This window comes from Sciurus carolinensis, chromosome 11, assembly GCF_902686445.1.
Source record: "Sciurus carolinensis chromosome 11, mSciCar1.2, whole genome shotgun sequence".
Lineage (NCBI taxonomy): Eukaryota > Metazoa > Chordata > Mammalia > Rodentia > Sciuridae > Sciurus > Sciurus carolinensis.
In genome coordinates this window covers 46,671,328-46,690,776 of record NC_062223.1, presented here as the reverse complement: position 1 = coordinate 46,690,776, position 19,449 = coordinate 46,671,328, and the positions used below count along the sequence as shown (strand labels likewise).

At 36.6% G+C, this 19,449-nt stretch overlaps 1 protein-coding gene across 4 annotated transcripts in view; it reads right to left on the bottom strand.

The window, feature by feature from the left end:
• The window catches only part of Dcdc1 (doublecortin domain containing 1), a 494,469-nt gene that overhangs the window by 32,345 nt on the left and 442,675 nt on the right, over window positions 1-19,449 (bottom strand). For all 4 annotated transcript variants that reach the window (XM_047516704.1, XM_047516706.1, XM_047516707.1 and 1 more), the window contains 6 exons: window positions 18,802-18,901; window positions 16,794-16,929; window positions 14,996-15,155; window positions 9,849-10,004; window positions 8,547-8,747; window positions 2,137-2,230 (listed from right to left, as the gene is read on the bottom strand). In XM_047516704.1, coding sequence (XP_047372660.1) covers window positions 2,137-2,230; window positions 8,547-8,747; window positions 9,849-10,004; window positions 14,996-15,155; window positions 16,794-16,929; window positions 18,802-18,901 — 847 coding nt within the window. The remainder of the gene's footprint in view (window positions 1-2,136; window positions 2,231-8,546; window positions 8,748-9,848; window positions 10,005-14,995; window positions 15,156-16,793; window positions 16,930-18,801; window positions 18,902-19,449) is intronic.

Below are 19,449 nucleotides of genomic sequence, written 5' to 3'. Positions count from 1 at the left end.
CTTTGATTTACAAAAATAGAATCACACAATACATACAATTTGAATTGCAATTTTTTTTTTTACTTAACAATATTCCATGACACTTCATCTAACATTTAAAAAAAAATATGTTATCATTTAATTTCAGGGATATTTTATTTTACTAATATCCAGTAGTTAAAAAACATGTAGATTGTTTTTTTTAAATTTCCCTATAATACACAAAGACCAGCAAACAATAGTGTAAATAAATCTTTGTATAAATCTATTATAATTTCTTTAGGATAAATTTCTAGAAGAGTTGCTGATAAAATAAGATTTTGTTTTTTGCAGTGCTAGGGATTGAACCCCAAACCTGCACAAGCCAGGCAAGTGCTATTCCACTGAGTTACATCCAAGTTTCCAGTATGATCATTTCTCAAGATTTATGATATATCACATCAAAATTCTTTCTGGAGAGATAATTTTACTTTATATTTCTACCAATAGTATATGAAATAACCCACTTTTCTCATATTCTTGCACAAAATGGGCAATATCGTCCCTAAATGTGTGCTTAACAAATAGAAAAATAGTACCTTATTGATATTTTAGTCTACATTTCACTGATATTCAAGGAAGATTTTTTTCTAAGTACAGTTAAATAATAATAGAAGCAAGAAATTTACTCTAATTATAAAACTTGACTCAAGTATAACTTGTTTCAATTTAACAGAATTTTAAAAAGTGGATTAGTGCTAATAACTAATCATACCACAACACCTCAAGGAATTTTATAATTTGTAACACTTATTTTACCAAGTAACAGGTTAACAGTGAAGAAGAAAATAAATGAGTCTTAATAACTGATTTAATGGGTCGAACAACAAAGCCTCCCTCAGAGATCTGGAAAAACAAAGGCTATATTTTCAAGGAACAAGAAAAGGTCTAGTAGCATTAACCTAACATGCCTCATTTTTATTATTTTACATGAACTCGAATATTTTCTCGTAAACCCATTGCTTCAATAAATAAAAACGAAACATTAACAAAGAAAAAGTCTCGAAAGGTGATCCAAATTATCTCAGGATTAAATTATTTCATATAAAATGAGAACCTCAGGGGAAGACATCCATACCTACAATATTGTGAAACTAAGGAAGACACTCAATTTGCATCTGCAAGAGGTTTAATCTCACTGTGATTTGTGCTGAAGAGGCACCTGACAGAAAAGAATGCAGTGTTATGTACTATGTCTCCTATCATAAATTCTTAGTCTTTATTTAACATAAGGATAGAAGATTTAATTAAGTTTTGGTATTTGTCCAGATTGCTGTCCTAATTTTGGATTCAGGGTCTGCAAAAACAAGTTGTTTCACTGCTATTAAAAACACGGAATAAAATGTTATTTGGAGACAATACATTCTGGCCAACAAAAAGATGGAAAATACTGTGGAGATGACAAAAAGGAAATGCAGAGTAGGAACACTCCTAAACTGTCTCTCCTCCTAGCATGGAAAACACAGATCCATTTACAAATGTTTTTGGTTATAAGTGGGAATGACAGGAAAACATGAAAAAAGAACTTCCTAGATCTTTGTCCAAAATTCAAATGAAGCCAGACTTCTGGAGTCTCCAAAAATTGTTTGGCTGCTGTAAGCATTTGCAAAACTGTATTAAAAGTGTAATGCAAATGGGTTGCTTGGTAGAATAACACTATGAGCTCATGTCCCCAAAAGACCTCCCTGTACAGGCTATCTCCCTCCAGTTACCACGTAAGGGGGCCTTGCCTATGTCCTTGATGATTGAATTGGGGTGCATCTAATAGCTATTCACTTGACTGCATCCATCACTTGACTGCAATGTTTATTTGACAATAAATTCCATGAATTGTTTTGAGACCATTTCTCATGCTTGCCTTTGGATTTGATTTCAGTAACTAGCATAGTTCCTGACATTCAGCAAGCTCACAATCACCATCTGTTGGATTAAACTAAATTAAGAGATACATGAACACGCTCAATTTGAAATCTAGGCAGACTATTATAAATATTTTAACAATGACATTCAAGATCGCATTCTATGACAACAATTCTTTCTCCCCAACAAGGAGACATGAAGCTTTACTTCAGCTTAATTAAAGGGCCGTGATTACTTGTTAGTCTACACATATCTTACCTGAACAATAACTGGATAGCCACAGGCTTCATTTCTAGTCTTGGTCATAGACACTGCCAGCACAAGGTCTGGGTTACTCGCCAGGTGAAAGGTCCTTAAGCAAACAGGATTAGTCACATTACCAAGCAGCATAACCAGATTAGATTCCTTCTGTGTCACTTATCAATATATTGCCTCTCAGCTCCAAATACACTCTGTGATAACGGATAATTCTTTATTTCTCCCCCGTGGTTAGCATGCTGCTAAGCTTTCTCAGTAAAGAGTGCTAGAAGAATATGACAAGAAGAAGGGGCTCTACTGCTCTCTATGGCTGCTGCATGGGGTCAGCTATTGGGAGTGAAGACATCCAGTAATGCTCTGCTCCAACCAGATGCCCCGATCACAGTCTGCCCACACCCTGGGGACCCTGGTCTGCTTGGTGACATGCTGCTCACTGCCCTCCCATCATGGACACCACATGCTTCGGGCCTCCTGTTACCTATTCCCTTTGCATGCTGGTGTGCCCAACAACCAGTCACACTCCCACATATGTTCCAGAGGGTGCTTCCTGTTTGCCTAGCAACCACATATCAACTATGGCCAGGCACAGTAAAATTTCCCTGCCACTCTATGGAAGGGCACTATATTACATGCTTCTTACAATGAAATCTAAGCCCCAACCTTGGTGGGAGTCCCAATTCCAAATTTGTTCTTTCTTGTGTATTCTCCCTCAGCCAAGGGTAACAAGTATATTATAAAATATAATATAGACATCTGTATCTAAAATTTTATAAAAATGATTAAGGCATTATATTCATATCTGTATGAGGTTTAATTTACTGTGGTCTGTGTTAAAGAGGCAACTATCAGAGAAGAATGTAATGTAAAGTATATGTTATTGGGGCTGGGGTTGTGCTCAGTGGTAGAGCGCTTGCCTAGCATGTGTGAGGCACTGAGTTAGATTCTTAGCAATACATATAAATAAATAAAATAAAGGTCCATTGGCAACTAAAAAAATTTCAAAAAATATATGTTATCTCCTAGAATTTATACAGTGTTTATATATATATATATATATATAAACTGTAGGGCTTATATATATATAAACTGTAGGGCTATTATATATATATAATATATATATATATAAACTGTAGGGCTAAAAAAGTAATAGTATATAAAATATACAGCTCAATTCACAATAGCTAAACTCCTAGAATTTATATAGTGTTAATATATATGCATATATATGTATATAAACTCAAGGGCTAAAAGAGTAATAATATATAAAGTATACAGATCAATTCACAATAGCTAAACTATGAAACCAACCTAGATGCCCTTCAGTAGATGAATGGATAAAGAAAATGTGGTATATATACACAATGGAATATTACTCAGCCTTAAAGAAAAATGACATTATGACATTTGCAGGTAAATACATGGAGCTGGAGAATATCATGCTAAGTGAAATAAGCTGAACCCCGAAAACCAAAGGCCAAATGTTTTCTCTGATAAGCAGATGCTGATCTGTAATGGGGGGCAGGTAGGGAAGAATAGAGGAACTTTGGATTGGGCAGAGGGAAGTGAAGGGAAGGGAGGGGGTGTGGGGGTGGGAAAGCCAGTGGAATGAGATGAATTATTATTACCCTACATACACGTGTGACTACACTACTGGTGTGACTCTGCACCATGTGCAGTCAGAGGAATGAGAACTTGTGCTCCATTTGTGTGCAATGTGTCAAATGCATTCTACGGTCATGTATAACTAATTAGAACAAATTTTTTTAAAAAGAAATATAAAAAAGATAATCACTATTAATCAAACAGCATATTTCTTCCTTTATCATTGGTTATTGGGCTATTATTTTAATCCAAAATGGATATTCAATTTTATAAAACACATTTTTAGCATCTGGTAAAATTGAACACTGCAAGAGAGGTGGTATTCTACATCGTTCATCTCTGTGGCTTCGGCATGTTGCACCGTTTCCATCTTTAATTTTTATTGGTACTCAGTATTATTATTCAAATAAATGAATGTTTATTTCCTTTAATGATCTACTGAGGTGTCAAGACTAGTCAACTCACTCTTGATATATTTGCTCCCTAGAATAAGTACCATTGCCTCTCCCTTGCTTTGATGCCATCTCAGCCATTATAATGTTAGGTTTTCTTTTCCTTTTTGAACAGCACCATTGACTGGCACTTGCCCACAGCAGACAAGTGCTATTCTGCAGGAAGACTGAGCTTATAGATTTCCACATAAAGCCTCCTAGGTGCTAGATGGAAAGGCAGAAACGCTCTGTAGCTCAGCAATATCTAGCACAATTCCAAGGCCTCTTGATTAACCCATGGTATGAGCACGGGCAGGTCACTTACTCTCTTTGTGCATCAGCTTATCTTGTTTTGTGATCAAGACTCAAAGATCTCTTTCAGCTCCAATTCCATAGCACTGCATTTTCTCTTGTGTAATTTTATGTCCCACCGAGGGGACTTTTGTCCCTGAGGATTTTCTCATATTTCCCTTTAGAGACTAAATGATTGATTTAGATTTTGTGACAGTTGAAAGTAAGAGAAAGATGACATATTGTCTCTGAAGTTGACCAGACCATTCTTCTGTGTGGTTGGAAACAAAGTGGGGGTGTCTCGGCAATCCCGTGTTACCCTCTGGGGTCTCCTTGCTCGTTTCTGGCATAGCCAGCCTAGATTGTGAGTTATGCCTGCAAGGCTCTGTTCTCAGTCATGGTCTCACTTAAGAGATTTTGCTGATAATTGCACAAGATAGCAAACTTCCTACCTATTTTCTATTTGAAATAGCTGGCCAAAATTAAAAAGTGATTCAAGACCTGAAAGACTGAATAGAAAGACTAACAGTACAAAATCCTTGGCACAGTGATAGTCACTGGTACCTTCCATTATGCTGACACTGAGTGACTTTACCTTCTATTTATACAAATTCTGGATGGGCAGTTTCCTCCCTAGATGCTGACTTATTGTTTGAGCAAAATATGGAGGATCAAAAAATTATTAACTTAAATGTAATTTTCTACATGTTTCTGTCATGTAGTATAAGCAGAGTTTTTTTTTCTCACTTTTTTTTAACTTCTAAAATCTGTTCTAATTTGTTGTATCTGACAGTAGAGTGCATTTTTCCTTTCTGATAGATCATACATAAATGGAGTATAATCTCTAATTTTTCTGATTATACATAATGAGGATCACATTGGTCATGCAGTCATATATGTGCATGATGTAATAATGTCTGTTTCACTCTACTATCATTCCTTTCCCCATACCCCTTCCCCTCCCTTCACTCCCCTCTGCCTTATATTAGTAAAGTGACTCTATTCTTCCCCACCCCCACATTGTGAATTAACATCCACATAGCAGAGAAAACGTTCTCATCTCACTCCAATCAGAATGGCAATTTTCAAGAATACAAGCACCAATAAATGTTGGTGAGGATGTGGGAAAAAGGTACACTTACACATTGCTGGTGGGAATGCAAAATGGTGCAGCCACTATGGAAAGCAGCATGGAGATTCCTCAGAAAACTTGGAATGGAACCATCTTTTGACCCAGTTATCCCACTCCTCATTTAATACCCAAAGGACTTAAAATAAACATACTTGACACAGCCACATCAATCTTTATAGCAGCTCAATTCACCATAGCTAAAACATGGCCAGACTAGATGCCCTTCAACAGATGAACAGATGAATGGATAAAGAAAATGTGGTATATATATATATATATATGAAAGCTCAGAATTAGTGTCACTATGCAGACAGGCTTCTACCATGAGACATATATTGCCCTAAATCATGCCCACACTCATCATGCAAAACCTCCTCTGCCCTGTGTGTCTCGTGTCCCTAGTAGGTTATTCATGTGCTCATGAGCAAATACTATTCCACTAACCAGGGCCCTACAGATCTACCTCCTCTCTCTAGACTCCAGAATGTCTAAGAAGGGATCCATCAATATTAACCTCTCCATCCCATCAACTACCTCTCTCTTTGTGACTTGACATAGGAAGGCCTAAGGATGAAAAGTCACAGAGTATTCTGGGAAGTGAAAGGCAACTGGAAAAGACCTTTGTGTTACCCATGGTTAGATTGTTTTCCACAGCAGCGCTGCTCATGGACCAACAGTTCAGAGTCTCAGGCAACCTTCTCTTTCTGTTTTTCCTTCAACTGCTTTCTCCACACCACTTAAGAATGAACAGAACACAGAACAAGAGCTCTCTTCCAATAAACAAGTATTTCTGGGCCAAAATTCACTGTGCTTGGCTCTCTTGCCTTGGGGTCACATTGCTCCCTCCCCATGTTTGCCTACCTGAAATCATCAGCTGTGCTCAAATTCCAGTTTAGGCTTAAGCAGAGATCACCTCAGCCTCTACTGTAATACAGAAAGACCAGGGTGTAAGATGTATTGCAAAATATAGAGTTGGGGGAGCCTTAGGACATCAACTCCATAAAGCCAAGAATTTTTTTTTTTTTACTTAGAATAAAGTTTATTTACATGTATAAAAAGTGTATGGAATAGGAAACTCATTAAAACAAAAACACAATTAGGTTTTAGGAAAAATATGTGTTTAAAAGAAACAGATTGTTCTTTCAAGATAATGAAAATACAGATATATTTGTACTGGATTACTTTAAACTGTTAAACTGTTAGAATATGTGTTTTGTTCTTTGCTGAAGCACCAACCTCTAAGACACTGCCCTTGATATTCCTTTGCAAATGAAAGAATGAATGCTACTCCTATATAGCAAACCATTTATGGGAAGAAGACTGCTACCCTAGCTCCTCATTGCAAAACCATTTAGCCTAGGCAGATGGGGCAAAGGAACACACGCACCAGATCGGACCTGTCTTCCCAGTCTTCTCTAAGACAAGACAAGACTACTGAGGGTTCCTTGCTGGGGTCTTTGCTCATCTCAGAAAGTGAACAGGCTCCTTTCCTTCCCCGAGCTGGGCTGGATGCTACCTAATGCTGAATGAGGTTTGTGCAACTTCTCTCAAACTACTGATTTCTAAGCCTTGAACATTGCAGATCTTTCAGGAATCCAGTGAAAGTCACAGCTCTTTCCCAGAAAGAAAAATTGTGCACAGATGATGAAACATACTGTGAGAAATAGAAAGTTTGGTGGTCCATTTTCAGAATATAGTATTTAGCCTTAATTGGGAGGAAAGATTCAATGGTAGCCATTTTATTATAGCCCTTCCCTTTGACCACCCCAATTTTAAAATTAGCTAACCACATAGATTGTAAAGCTGGGCTCCTCCAATCAGGGATAAAAACCGTGAACTGTCCACCCAAGTGCACTTGCTAGCCAGGTACAGTAGCACACTCTTCTGGCAGAAGTAAAGTTTGCCTTGCCCACCACCCACTTCCAAGCATGTGTCTGCTTTCTGGTGGCACCTTGGTCTTTCCAACAATACATTTTGTACCGTATTTCAAGGGATTTGAAGAGACCCCTGAAACCCCACCATATCACACTGATGGCAAAATTTGAAACAAAACTACCTACAAAACAGGGAGTTCATTTCTTTCTCATTGAAGAAAAGTTCAAACGGGTCCAAAAACAAAAAGAAATGTTTAATGAACTCACGCATGCAGCAGCTAACAACATTCTGCTATTCTTGTTTCATCATTCATCTCAACTTTCAAATTTAAATTTTGACTAGAATATTTCAAGTAAATTTGCAATAATTTGCAATTTTATCTGTAAATACTGCAATAGGTATCCAACTAACCAAGACTTTTCTTTATTTTTTAGCATAAGCATTAAAACATTATTATATCCAAAAAAATTATTAACACTTTCTTAATATCATCAGATAACAAAACTGGTTTAAATTTCTCCTAATTGTCTCAGAAATATTTTTTTGTCAATAGTTGATTTGAATCTGGATCCAAGGTCAGACATTTATTAGGTTCTAATAAATTATTATTTTCTAAGGTAGGAATTAATTTTTACTGTGTTATTAGAATCCATGTCAGTTGGTTATTTTTTGAAGGAAGATGAAGTAGGGAAGACATATGTCTGGGTAAAGACAGGGGTTGAGTTAAAGTATCAAAAAAATTAAAAATTTTGGGCCTTCTTAGAGTTCTTACTTGATTGCTTCATATCATAAATTAAAATTAGAGGGTCTAAGCTTGAGCCCAATGACCAGGTAAAACTATGTACCCAATAGGTCAGATAGAACATTTCTTATCGGAATCTAATGGCAGATAAAGTATATGTAGCTTATCTAGTACTTATATTTCTCTCTCTTCTTTAGCTAGGATAAGGAAATACCAAATTAAATACAAAATCCAAAGCCCTCAATAATACGCCTGCTTGCTCTGTGCGGACCATGCCTGACCTCTTAAGCTCCCATTCATCTTTCGATATATCAACACATGAATATAATGTGTTTACCTGCTGTCCTCCTTGTGTATCCAGCGTTGATGATTATCATCAGATTTTTTCTCCACCAAAATGACCTCCATACCTGAATGGAGGTTGGAGCTTTGTAACCCCAAAACAAGCTGAGGAGCAGCATAGCTTATAATCTGCCCATCTCTGTATTCAAACTGCTGACGAGAAATCTTCTGCAATTTACCATACTTTGGAGAATGGCTGAGAAAAAGACAACTTCATCAGTGTAGAATAATGTCCCAAGTATTCGATGCACTGGAGATGGTAAGCTCACTGGTGAGAACCTCACCGTGAGCCATGTTAACGGCACAATGGGTAACATACCATAGAACAAACGCAATGTTAACATTGCACTTCTAAGCAGTCATAAAAAATAGAGTTTTGAGTTTGTTTTGTAACAGATATAAATGTTTGTCCAAGGAATTATGTAAGAAATTCATCAGAAAAGAGAAAAGAAGTTCAGTTGAAGAAGCAATTTAGTTAAAGAGCAAAAAGTGAAAATCGAAAAAGGAGAAGGGACACGTAGAATAAAAACAGAGAAACAAAGGAGTTCTGCTCAAATTATGTTCATTTTCATCCACTATCTATAGTCTCCATGTATTTCAGTCCCCCCTAACAATTCACAGAATATCATAACAGAAAATAATTCTATATTAATAAATAAATTTAAAGGGGTCTCTTACTTAAGAATCTTAAAGCATTAAGCAGACGTGTTAAACGTGTTAAATATCAAAATTCTGGCAATTAAATTAATCTAAAGAAATCTATTAAGCCGCTACTATGTGCATGGTTAAGTGCCCAAATTGTTTAATTCACATATTTCGATAACTGCTTATAATGTTAAAAAGCAAATATCTGAGGATTATGGAATAATACAAAGTAGCTTGATAACCAGAAAAAAATAAAATTTAAAATGAAGAAATGGCATTTTACTACTTTTTTTTTAAAGACATCAGAGCATCTTACAAGTGTATTCACTAGTTCACCTATTCATTTATTCAACAAATATATAGGCTCTATGTTAAGTTCTCAGGAGGCAAAGGTGGATGAGATCACTATTTAGTAGAAAAGACACAAAGATGACCAAGAAATATACTACACTGCACAAAATGAATTGAAGGGGAGAGAAACTTCCCACAAACACTCACGAATACTGTAATAAATAATGTAAGATGAAAATGTATGTGTTGGTAGAAAGAAGAGCTAACAGCAGTGAAAACACAGAGGAATATGCTTGTCTCAAGGTGAGAGAACCTAAGACTGGGGAGAACCCCCTAACAAGAATCCTTTGCAACTTTTTACCTGTGTTTCATTTGCGGTTTCACATTTTCAAAGAGTTCTTCCATTTTCTTTGGAAGACTGACGTCCTCATCAAAGTCCTGTGAAGTATCCTGCCAGGCATATCTGACAACTGTGTGACAAGCTTCCATTCGGAGGTGGGCTCTTGCATGTGAATCTCTATCAAGGTTCAAAAGTAAACACAAGTCTAAGAATTCTGATTTGTGATCAGAGAATTTTCTCTGGGGAATAGTTAATCATGGCCTGATCCACTATAGTTGATCCACAGTAGGATGTTGGGGATCTATAAATCACATTTCCATAAGGGTACCTAATGTTGGAAATGCATGCCTTACTAATACATAATTTAAATCTTTTAATATAAGGTTATAAATAAAATCCTTCATTCACATAATAAACAACATTCATCTTTGTTATATTTATGAAGAAAACATGGGACCATTTGTTATATTTCAAAACGTAGGAAGATAAGACTACTCAGCAGTTTGAGAAATTCATAATGGGACCCCTCCTGCCTACCCAGTAAGTGGGTCATAATTCTGTCTGGAACTGTAGATTCTAGATTTCTGGGTTCCATAAAGTTTATTCAATAGACTATGTTGGGGAATCTTAATTAACTTAAATTTTCCTCTCAGTTTCCCAATAAAAATCTATAAAGACTCAAATTGCATCTGTACATATGTCCCAGCTTTTAATAGAGAGTAACATACTAAAACATTAGAATAAATAACCAGATTTTGCACAATTGAGCCAAACTTCCAACTTAAGACAACAATATGAATGGAAGCAGTAGCCACTGTACAGATCCATATATATTAAGATCCAGGCCACTGTTGAGAGCACATTTGCTCTGAGCAGGATCATGACAATATGAGGACTACTCAGCTGAAGGCAGGGAAAACACACAGGCAAAGCAGCAAGCATATTTCAGCCCTTTAAATATGCACATGTGTAAATAAAGTTCTCTGGGGCAGACCGTGATCGCCAAGGTGCTGGCAATAATTTGATGTAACTACAAGCATTATCAAGTTACCAAAATCTTCAGGGACAATTCCTATGCTAGCAGAGCTGACTGTACACTTTTCAAATGTAACAGCCACACTGCATGTAAATATGAAACTGGAGGGTAACGACGGCCTGGCTCATTCAGAAGTGCAATGCAAGCTTCTCAGCAAAATCTTCCTAACAGTTGAACAACAATAGTGCCATCTTGCGTTAGGAAGGGAAAACGCCAACAACGCCATTTCTTGGAGAAAGGGAAAAAAGTCATTCACAGTTTTAACAAAGTTATCAAAGTGCAGACTAAATTCTTCCCTTACATCCAGGTTTTTAATGTTTTTACTTAGAATTTAGCTATCAGCTCTTGGGTTTCTGCAAGTGAAGTACAGTTAAATCATTTGAGGAACAGTCATTTAAAAAAATTTTTTAGATGTTAATAGAGCTTTATTTTATTCATTTATTTATGTGTGGTGTTGAGACTCAAACCCAGTGTCTCCCACATGCTAGGCAAGTGTTCTACCATGAGTCACAACGCCAACCCAGGAACAATCATTTTTAAATTCATCTTTTTTATTAACTAATTCACTTGTTCATTCATTCACTCATTCATAGAAGGAACCATAATTAGTTTAATTATTAGTTTAGTTTAATTTATTAGTTCTTCATTCCTTTAACCAATATTTGTTGAACATTTGTAATATGCACCGGAGCTGAGGTTGTCATTCAGTGGGACAGCACCTGCCTTGCGCGTGTAAGGCACTGGTTTTGAGTCTCAACACCACATATAAATTAAAGAAAAAAATAAAGGTCTATCAACAACTAAAAAATTTTTTAAAAAATAAAAAATATATAATATGCAGGCACAGGGTTCTAAGAGTTGGAGATATAGTGATGAACAAAATAGATAATAGTTCTCAGGGTCATGGAGCTTACATTCAAGTGGGAAAAAGAGACACAATGGATAAATGATTAAGTAAACAAAATAAGAGTCATAGGAGGAATAAAAGGTAATATTGCAATGGAAATCCCCTGTTGCTTACTTTAGCAATGGAGTCAGAGAATTCCTCTGAAAGTCAATGTTTTAGGTTGAGACCTGTACAATGGGAAGGTTCCAGCTATGTAAGGATCTAGAGGGAAAGCATTCTAGACAGAGAAAGAACAAAAGGAAAGATTCTGAACCAAAAGTAAGTTTGGCCCATTTGTGGAACAAAAGACATAGGTGTTACAGACAGGAAGTAAGTGAATGGAAAGGGAGTACCAGATGAGGAGGGTGAGGCCTAAGTCTGTAATTTGGTGAAGAAAGGAGAATATTCCCCCAAGCTCTGTTCCAAAAGTCTTTCCCCCCATAAAATGTCAGTGCAGAGGTTAGTGTTCCCAGTTTCTTTTCCATTGCACTTCTTGTGATTTTTGCCAGACATTTTACTTAGACCAACAATAAAAAAGGTTCCTTGTAGAACTTCATTCTCTCCTCTCACCTAATGGCTATCCCTCCTTAAGTCATTCCAATTCTCAAATATGCAAAAAATCTCCAAACAAGCATATTTAAGGAATTCTGGGGAAATTTCACATTGACTCACTAATGTAAGTTAAAAGACCTACTGAAAGTTAACCTGGAAGAAAGATAATCCAGTGGACTAATAAATAAGGACTGAAGGACCCTCGAGCAGAAGATGAATAAAGCATAGTACCCATGAAAGAGAGGAAGTCATGGGATGGAGATGATCTAAATAGTTGATTATTTAAACATTAGAATAGTGAGCTTCCTGCTACTGAGTGTGTTCAAGAAAAGGCTATAGCAAAACAGCCTGCTTGGAATGCTCAGGAGAGGCCAGCATTGTGTTCTGAGTGAACTCAATCACTTTTCACCACAAGGACTCCAAGTCCTGTTGAAATCTTGATTCTGAACACTGAAAATCTTATACTCGGAGTTGTTCTTTGTTTTTTCTTTATTTTTTTCCTCGTACAGACTAATAACTCAGAGGCTAGATAAAACATCCTTATTTTTTCTTTTGTACTTGCCACAGGGGACTTAAATTATGATGTGCTATCTGCACAAGAAGAGCACCCCAGTGGTTCACTGTGGTCTTCAGAATCTAAATGGCATTGCCGACTAAGGCCAGATCTCCAGGTCTAGAGGGAACTAAGCAACCTGCCTCCCAGGTTCTGTCCTTTGGACAATGGACACAGAAGGGGTTCCACTCACCTTCTCAGCTGCTTGTCTTAGGAGTACTGAGGACTTAGTAGTACTAAGAAGGGTAAATGCCAAGACATACTGGTATATCAGCCCTGACCGCGGTCTTCCCCACTGGATATCATTTTTATGTACCAGTTTGCATGGTTAAGGGTCTTTGCAATGGTTAATATCAGGTCTCCCACCTCATTTTCTATTTAGATGATACATTCTTTAGAAGAAAAATGAAAGGGAATGTTAGGAAAGTTTGTGGTCAATTTCCTAACTATTGTGGAAGATGCCATAAAGGACAAATTATTCTTTGAAAAATGCCTTCTGGTGCTTTTGTTAATGTCAGGATAGGAGCAAACGAGTCACTCATCAAAATCAGGAAATGTTTTTCCTAAAATAGAAGTAAGACTCTTATAATTGAAGATAGAAATACTCTTTTAAAAACAGTGTATAACAGTGATAATTAATTTTCACAATTACTGCAATGGTAATTGATGAGGCATTTTTGGTTTTATAATTTGGAAATATACTCAATCGTTCCTTTGTTCATTTAGTAAACGATGATTAAAGTCCATTATTCTGCTCTTCGCAGAGCACATGTGACAGAGTCCTTTCCTTCATTGAGTTCCAGGTTGGTGGTGGAGAGTGACATAGAGGGGAGGAGCTGATAAGTCCAATACTAGAGAAAGTCTTTGCTGTGATTGAACTCCATGATGAAGAGTCATTCTACAGATGAATAGGAGGCAAGTAAAGGCACTTTGGGTGGAATGAAATTAACATGGGGCTCAGAGACCTGCAACAGAACTAAATGGAATGTGCCACTTTCGGGCTTTTTGCTACTCAGCTAGAGCGTGGAGTTCACGTGGAAGAAAGAAAAGCAAAGGGGAAGTGTGCATGGGGTGCGAATGATGGTCAATGACAGGCATGGGCCAGGGCAGGAAGAGTTTAGAATTCCAGACTAATTTTTTTCTGTCTGCAATAGGCAGGCATTGAAAAATTGTGAAAAAGGTTATGTATTAGAAAGATAATTGTGCACAGATTGCACTTAAGGGTGAGTTGGAAGGAGACATTATGGATAGAGGTCAGTCAGAAAGCTGTTTCAGTGAGTCCAGATGGTAACTGTATAGTAACATGAATCTAACTTGAACCTATGTTGTTGTTTATTTCTTTTTATTTTTTACAGGCTACATTTTGATTCATGATACACAAATGGGGTACATCATTTTGTTTCTATGGTTGTGCATGATGTAGATTCATACCATTTGTGTAATCATACATGTACATAGGGTAATGATGTCTGTCTCATTCCACCATTTTTTCATACCCCTCTCCCTCTCATATCCCTCTACATAATCTAAAGTTCCCCCATTCTTCTCTCACCGCCCACCCTCCACCCCCATTATATATCATCATCCACTTATCAGGGAAAACATTCCGTCTTTGGTTTTTTGGGGATTGGCTTATTTCACTTAGCATGATATTCTCCAATTCCATTCATTTATCTGCAGATACCATAATTTTATTCTTCTCTATGGCTGAATAATATTCTATTGTGTATATATACCACAGTTTCTTTATCCGTTCATCTGTTGAAGGGCATCTAGGTTGGTTCCACAATTTAGCTATTGTGAATTGAGCTGCTATGTGAGAGAAGAAACTTAATTGTTCCTAAAGTCCATGTTGATGGATACAAAACAAGAAGATTTCCTTAAGTATATGTCCATAATGCTAAGATTCTAGTCTTTAAAAAATAGTAACATTATAACAATATTACTGAAAATAGATCATTGTGATGGTTGAACAATGAAATTCTAATTCTAGGCTTTTTTCAGAAAACGAATCAAACCTCTTCACTAGACTTCACTCTCACTAACTTGTTATGGGTTCCCTGCATGGGCTCTGTGCTTTTTATCAGACTAATGAACTGAACAGCAGGCTGGTAGCTTCTCTAGTTACACTGATTACTTACAGGATTTCACTGGAAGCATTAGCTGTTGTTAAAGCATTATTTTGCTTTTGCTGTTCCTCTGGTTCTTCAACTTGCTTCTCTTCTCCAAAAATTGCTCTAGGTTTATTCACAGCAAGCTTGCTTCCAGACATGATGTCACTTTGGACTTCTAAAACAAGAGCTGAGCAGAAATGCACAAGTGGCAAGGACACGTTACTTATGATCACAGAGCACCAGAAATTTGAAAACATGCTGACATACAAATGCACAATATTTCCAGCCATTTGGTCTAATCATAGGTTGCTCTTTAAGAATTTGAATTTCATTTAATATTAGATTTTTCCTTCTGAAGATATTATTCACAAGTACTAAAAATAAGTCTTTAAAAAATGAGTTAATTATTCTATATTCTAAGTCTGGAAATGGGCTACAGTATTTAGACATATGTCTCTAGATCATTCTCTGGGTTTCAAACTCATTAGTGAAAATCCCAATGCCTAGAAAGACACATGTAAAGCTTTACTCAGTTTTCAACACATGTGATGGGAGTAATGTCTTTAACTATATTATTTTATTTTCATTATTTTCCTTTCTCTGTATAAGGGAAGGAGCACAAGGAAATTAGAGATGCTACAAACAGGAAGCAAAGTCTAAAGATAGTTTTGGACATTCAAACAGCACATTGCCATAAGACAACAGCCTTGTAAGTCAGGATGATACAAACATGATTTGAGATTTTTCCAAAAGTCTTTTGCTCCCATTTAGCATCTGAAGAATTTAATTGCTGACCTAAAAAACACCATTTGTGGGCATGAGGAAATTAGAGGTAGAAGGCAGAGAAAGCCATAAAACCAGCACAGGGAATCCTGCTTCTCCCTATAGGCTTCACTTTGAGTATCTTAGTTGTTCATGGAAACATTGAGGACACTGCCCATTGTTCAGTACACTGTGACAGGGTCACCGCTTGAGCTATCCTTATCACTCCAATCTCAGGCACAGTCACATAAACCTGGATCTGGTTGCTGGAAGGTATACCCATGACCTACTATTTGCTGAGAGTCTTACTGTAGAGCTTTCCAGAAGTGGTCATCAAGCAGGGGTGAGATGACTCTAGTAAAGATTGTAGATTTGACCACTGAGTCATTGCAAGGCTTCTGAGAACCAGAAGGAACAGAGGGGAGCCTAAATCAGGGAGGAGGTACCAACCAACCAAAGCATCTCTGGACCAAAACAATGGAACACAAGTTGCCCCAGTCATAGACCGCAGCCAGCAGAGCCTAGGAAGCAAGACCATCCATATACGTATCATCCTGGAGAGGAACTAAAGTGAGGCTCTGGAGACTGAGAAACCTGAAAGGCCTCCCTAAAGAGACTAACTAAATAAATTAGTGGGACAAAATTTACACCTGATTGGACACTTAATTGTTTATTCTTGATGGGAATGCATAAGGTTTCAAAGAAGTCAGATCTGTTAAAGACAAATAAAGAGATTATGTGCTTTTGCACATCCAAATTGTAATGTGAAAAAATATGCAACCCTGCTAAATATATAAATTAGTCTAAAGATCTAAATAGCAAGATGCACAGGTGAGATATAATCCATTCAAAAATTTTTTTTAAATTTTAATATAAAACAGTATCTATCATCAAACATTTTATTTTGGCAGCATACATAAAGATAAAATAATTTCATAGTCTAGAGATGTAGCTCAGTGGTAGAGTACTTGCCCAGCATATGTAAGCTCCTGAATTTGATTTTCAGCACCACAAAAGAAAATAACCACAACAACAAAAGAAGGAGAAGAATCCCAATGCTTACTTTCTTCCTTACGAAGACTGCAGAAGGTTTGAATTTTGGAAATGTCAGATGCTAGGTTCCTGAGGAATATCTGCTTCTTTTGCTGAGCAATGGACTGGTCAGGATTGATCCACTGTTCTCCACATGAAACATACACCTATCAAATAAAAGAATGTCTGATCCTGGACAAAATGGTTCAGAGCACCAGTATTTGTAATAGCCCAAAATGGAAACAATCATAGAAATCAAAATACCTTACAATAGGTGAATGGTAGTGTCATGGAATACATGAACTATTGACAAAAACAATTTTGATAGATTTCAAGGATTTTTATATGTGGTAAGAAAAGTACATCATATTCTCTGCAACTTGGATCTACAATAATTTAAAAATTAAAATGTTTTACAATTTTTTTATGAATGGAGGAAAAGGAAAAAAGGACTAAAAGGTGGGTACCATCAGGGGTTACATTTGGCTACAGTATAAATATACCCTGCTGCTTGTTTTGTAAATAAAGTTTTATTGGAACACTGCTATGCCTATTCATTAATAGGTTGTCTATGGCTGCTTTCATGCTATAGTAGCAAAACTGATGTTTCAGTTGAGACCACATGACCCACGAAGTCTAAGATATTTACTTTCTGGCCCTTTACAGAAATTTTCTTATAATTCCTAGTATAAATAAACTTATAGTATAAACACCAAAATGTTGATGTAGATATTTCTGGATAGTGAGATTATGGATGAGACTTTTCCTCTTTATTTTTCTTGTACATATTTCTTAAATGTCCTTAAGTGAATAGAGATCTCTTAGAAAGAAGAAAAGATTGTGAAATATTGAGAAAGACTCAGTATGAAGTAAGGGAAACCCAGTACTGCCTTTTCTGATCTTTACACACTCATTGGTAAAAAGATTCTTTGTGTGAGGACCTGGGGAAATTTTCTCAAAAAATTCTTCTTCTTAAACATCAGGTTTCTTGTTAATATTATGAACGCACTAAATCATACAACTGCTCATGTTTCAATCTTTATGTTAATTACTCAGAGAGTGGTAGGTAAATATCTAGTAAATACGGAAGCACCCTTGCTCCATTTTATACTCCTCACACTCATACACACTAAGCCCTGGTAGCATCATCTACACTGACCTTTAGAATAAATATATCTTTTGTTATAGTATGTTTTAATACAAGTTACCTAACTTCTGTTGGAAAAAAAAACAATAAATAATCAAGGCAGCATATACACAAACATAAAAAACAAATAAACAGACTCTTGGAAGTGATGGCAGTAGAATTCAAGGTAGACTCTACCAGATTCCAAGAATACCCTACATACTTTCCATGATATTGGTGACTGATACTTGGGTTTAAGAGTCTCTCAAGGGTTCCTTATCTTCAGAGTCTGAGTCAAGTTCTGATAATAAGATGCAAGATTTGTTCTCAGTTTTAAAAAATTTCAGGTATCAGTTAAGGCAGAATTTTGTTTTTGTTTTATTCCAAGCTGATGCCTCGAATTCATAAATGGGAGAAAAGACTAGGTTGCTAGAGCCCTTCCATTTCTCAACTTTCTCTAGCTTCCCAAATAGACTGTATGATAGACTAGATAAAATATTTTTCCTGAAAACTTAAGGTTATTAATAAGAAATCATTAAACAACCATATTGTGTATGCCTCAAAAAGAGTAGAGGATCTATTTCCTTAAGAGTCAGAGAGAAAAATCACAAGTGCTTAATAATTTGGCCTTCTCCGGTTTCTTCGATTTTCAAGTGGGAATAACAAAAGCCTTTGTCTCAAAGGGTGGTAATGAATGCTAAATGGGTTAAGTCAAATATGGCTCTTAAAACCAGGCCTGACACACAGGAAGTTCTCAACACTGTTAGTTCTTAGTATAACTTTATGATGGTTGCTGAGTTAGGATAATTCTGAGAGAAAATAACAATGCCATGCTTCTGAAGTCTTCCAATGAAGGACACTTTTCCTTGTTGTATTCATATATTAACATTTTGTTTCAAATCCACTTTTTTACCAGTTCATCTCTTTGCAGGTCCTTTAGGGAAAAGATTTCCTTCCCCTTTTCATTGAACAATCTCCTAGCTGCAGAAGGTAACTTTAAAATTTCAGTGCACCTGTAATAAGAGACATGAAAATTGACCTTGAACACAGAATGCTTCCAGTAATGAAGAGAGAAAATGAAAGAAATCAAGGTCTGGGTCGTTGACAACTCTGTCTGCTGGGGTGAGAGAGTTGAGAGCTAGGTTCTAGAATCATTGTATCCTTTGGAGTCTCATTTTCCCTGTCCAAGTGTGATGCTTGGGGAAAATATTTTAGCTTTTCTAAGCCTAAATTTATTATCTTCAGGATCGTTGTAAGGATTAAAATTGGACTTGAAAAGGGCTCAGCACAGCACAGTGGCAGGCATGATCTTTAGGTAGACATCGTTACTGACTTCATTCCTCCGTCGGCCCCACATCTTTCCATCCGTGACTCTGGCTCATGTTCTTCCTTCTATCTAAGGAACAACTTCCTTGACTTTTTCTATTGAAACTGATCTTTCTCCAAGGTTGCCAAAGGCACATCCATCACCAAGCAGTCCCTTAACTTCCTCCACTAGAAGTGATCTCTATAGCCCTTCAACCACCTTTGAAATAAGAAAAATCTAACCTGGCTAAGCACT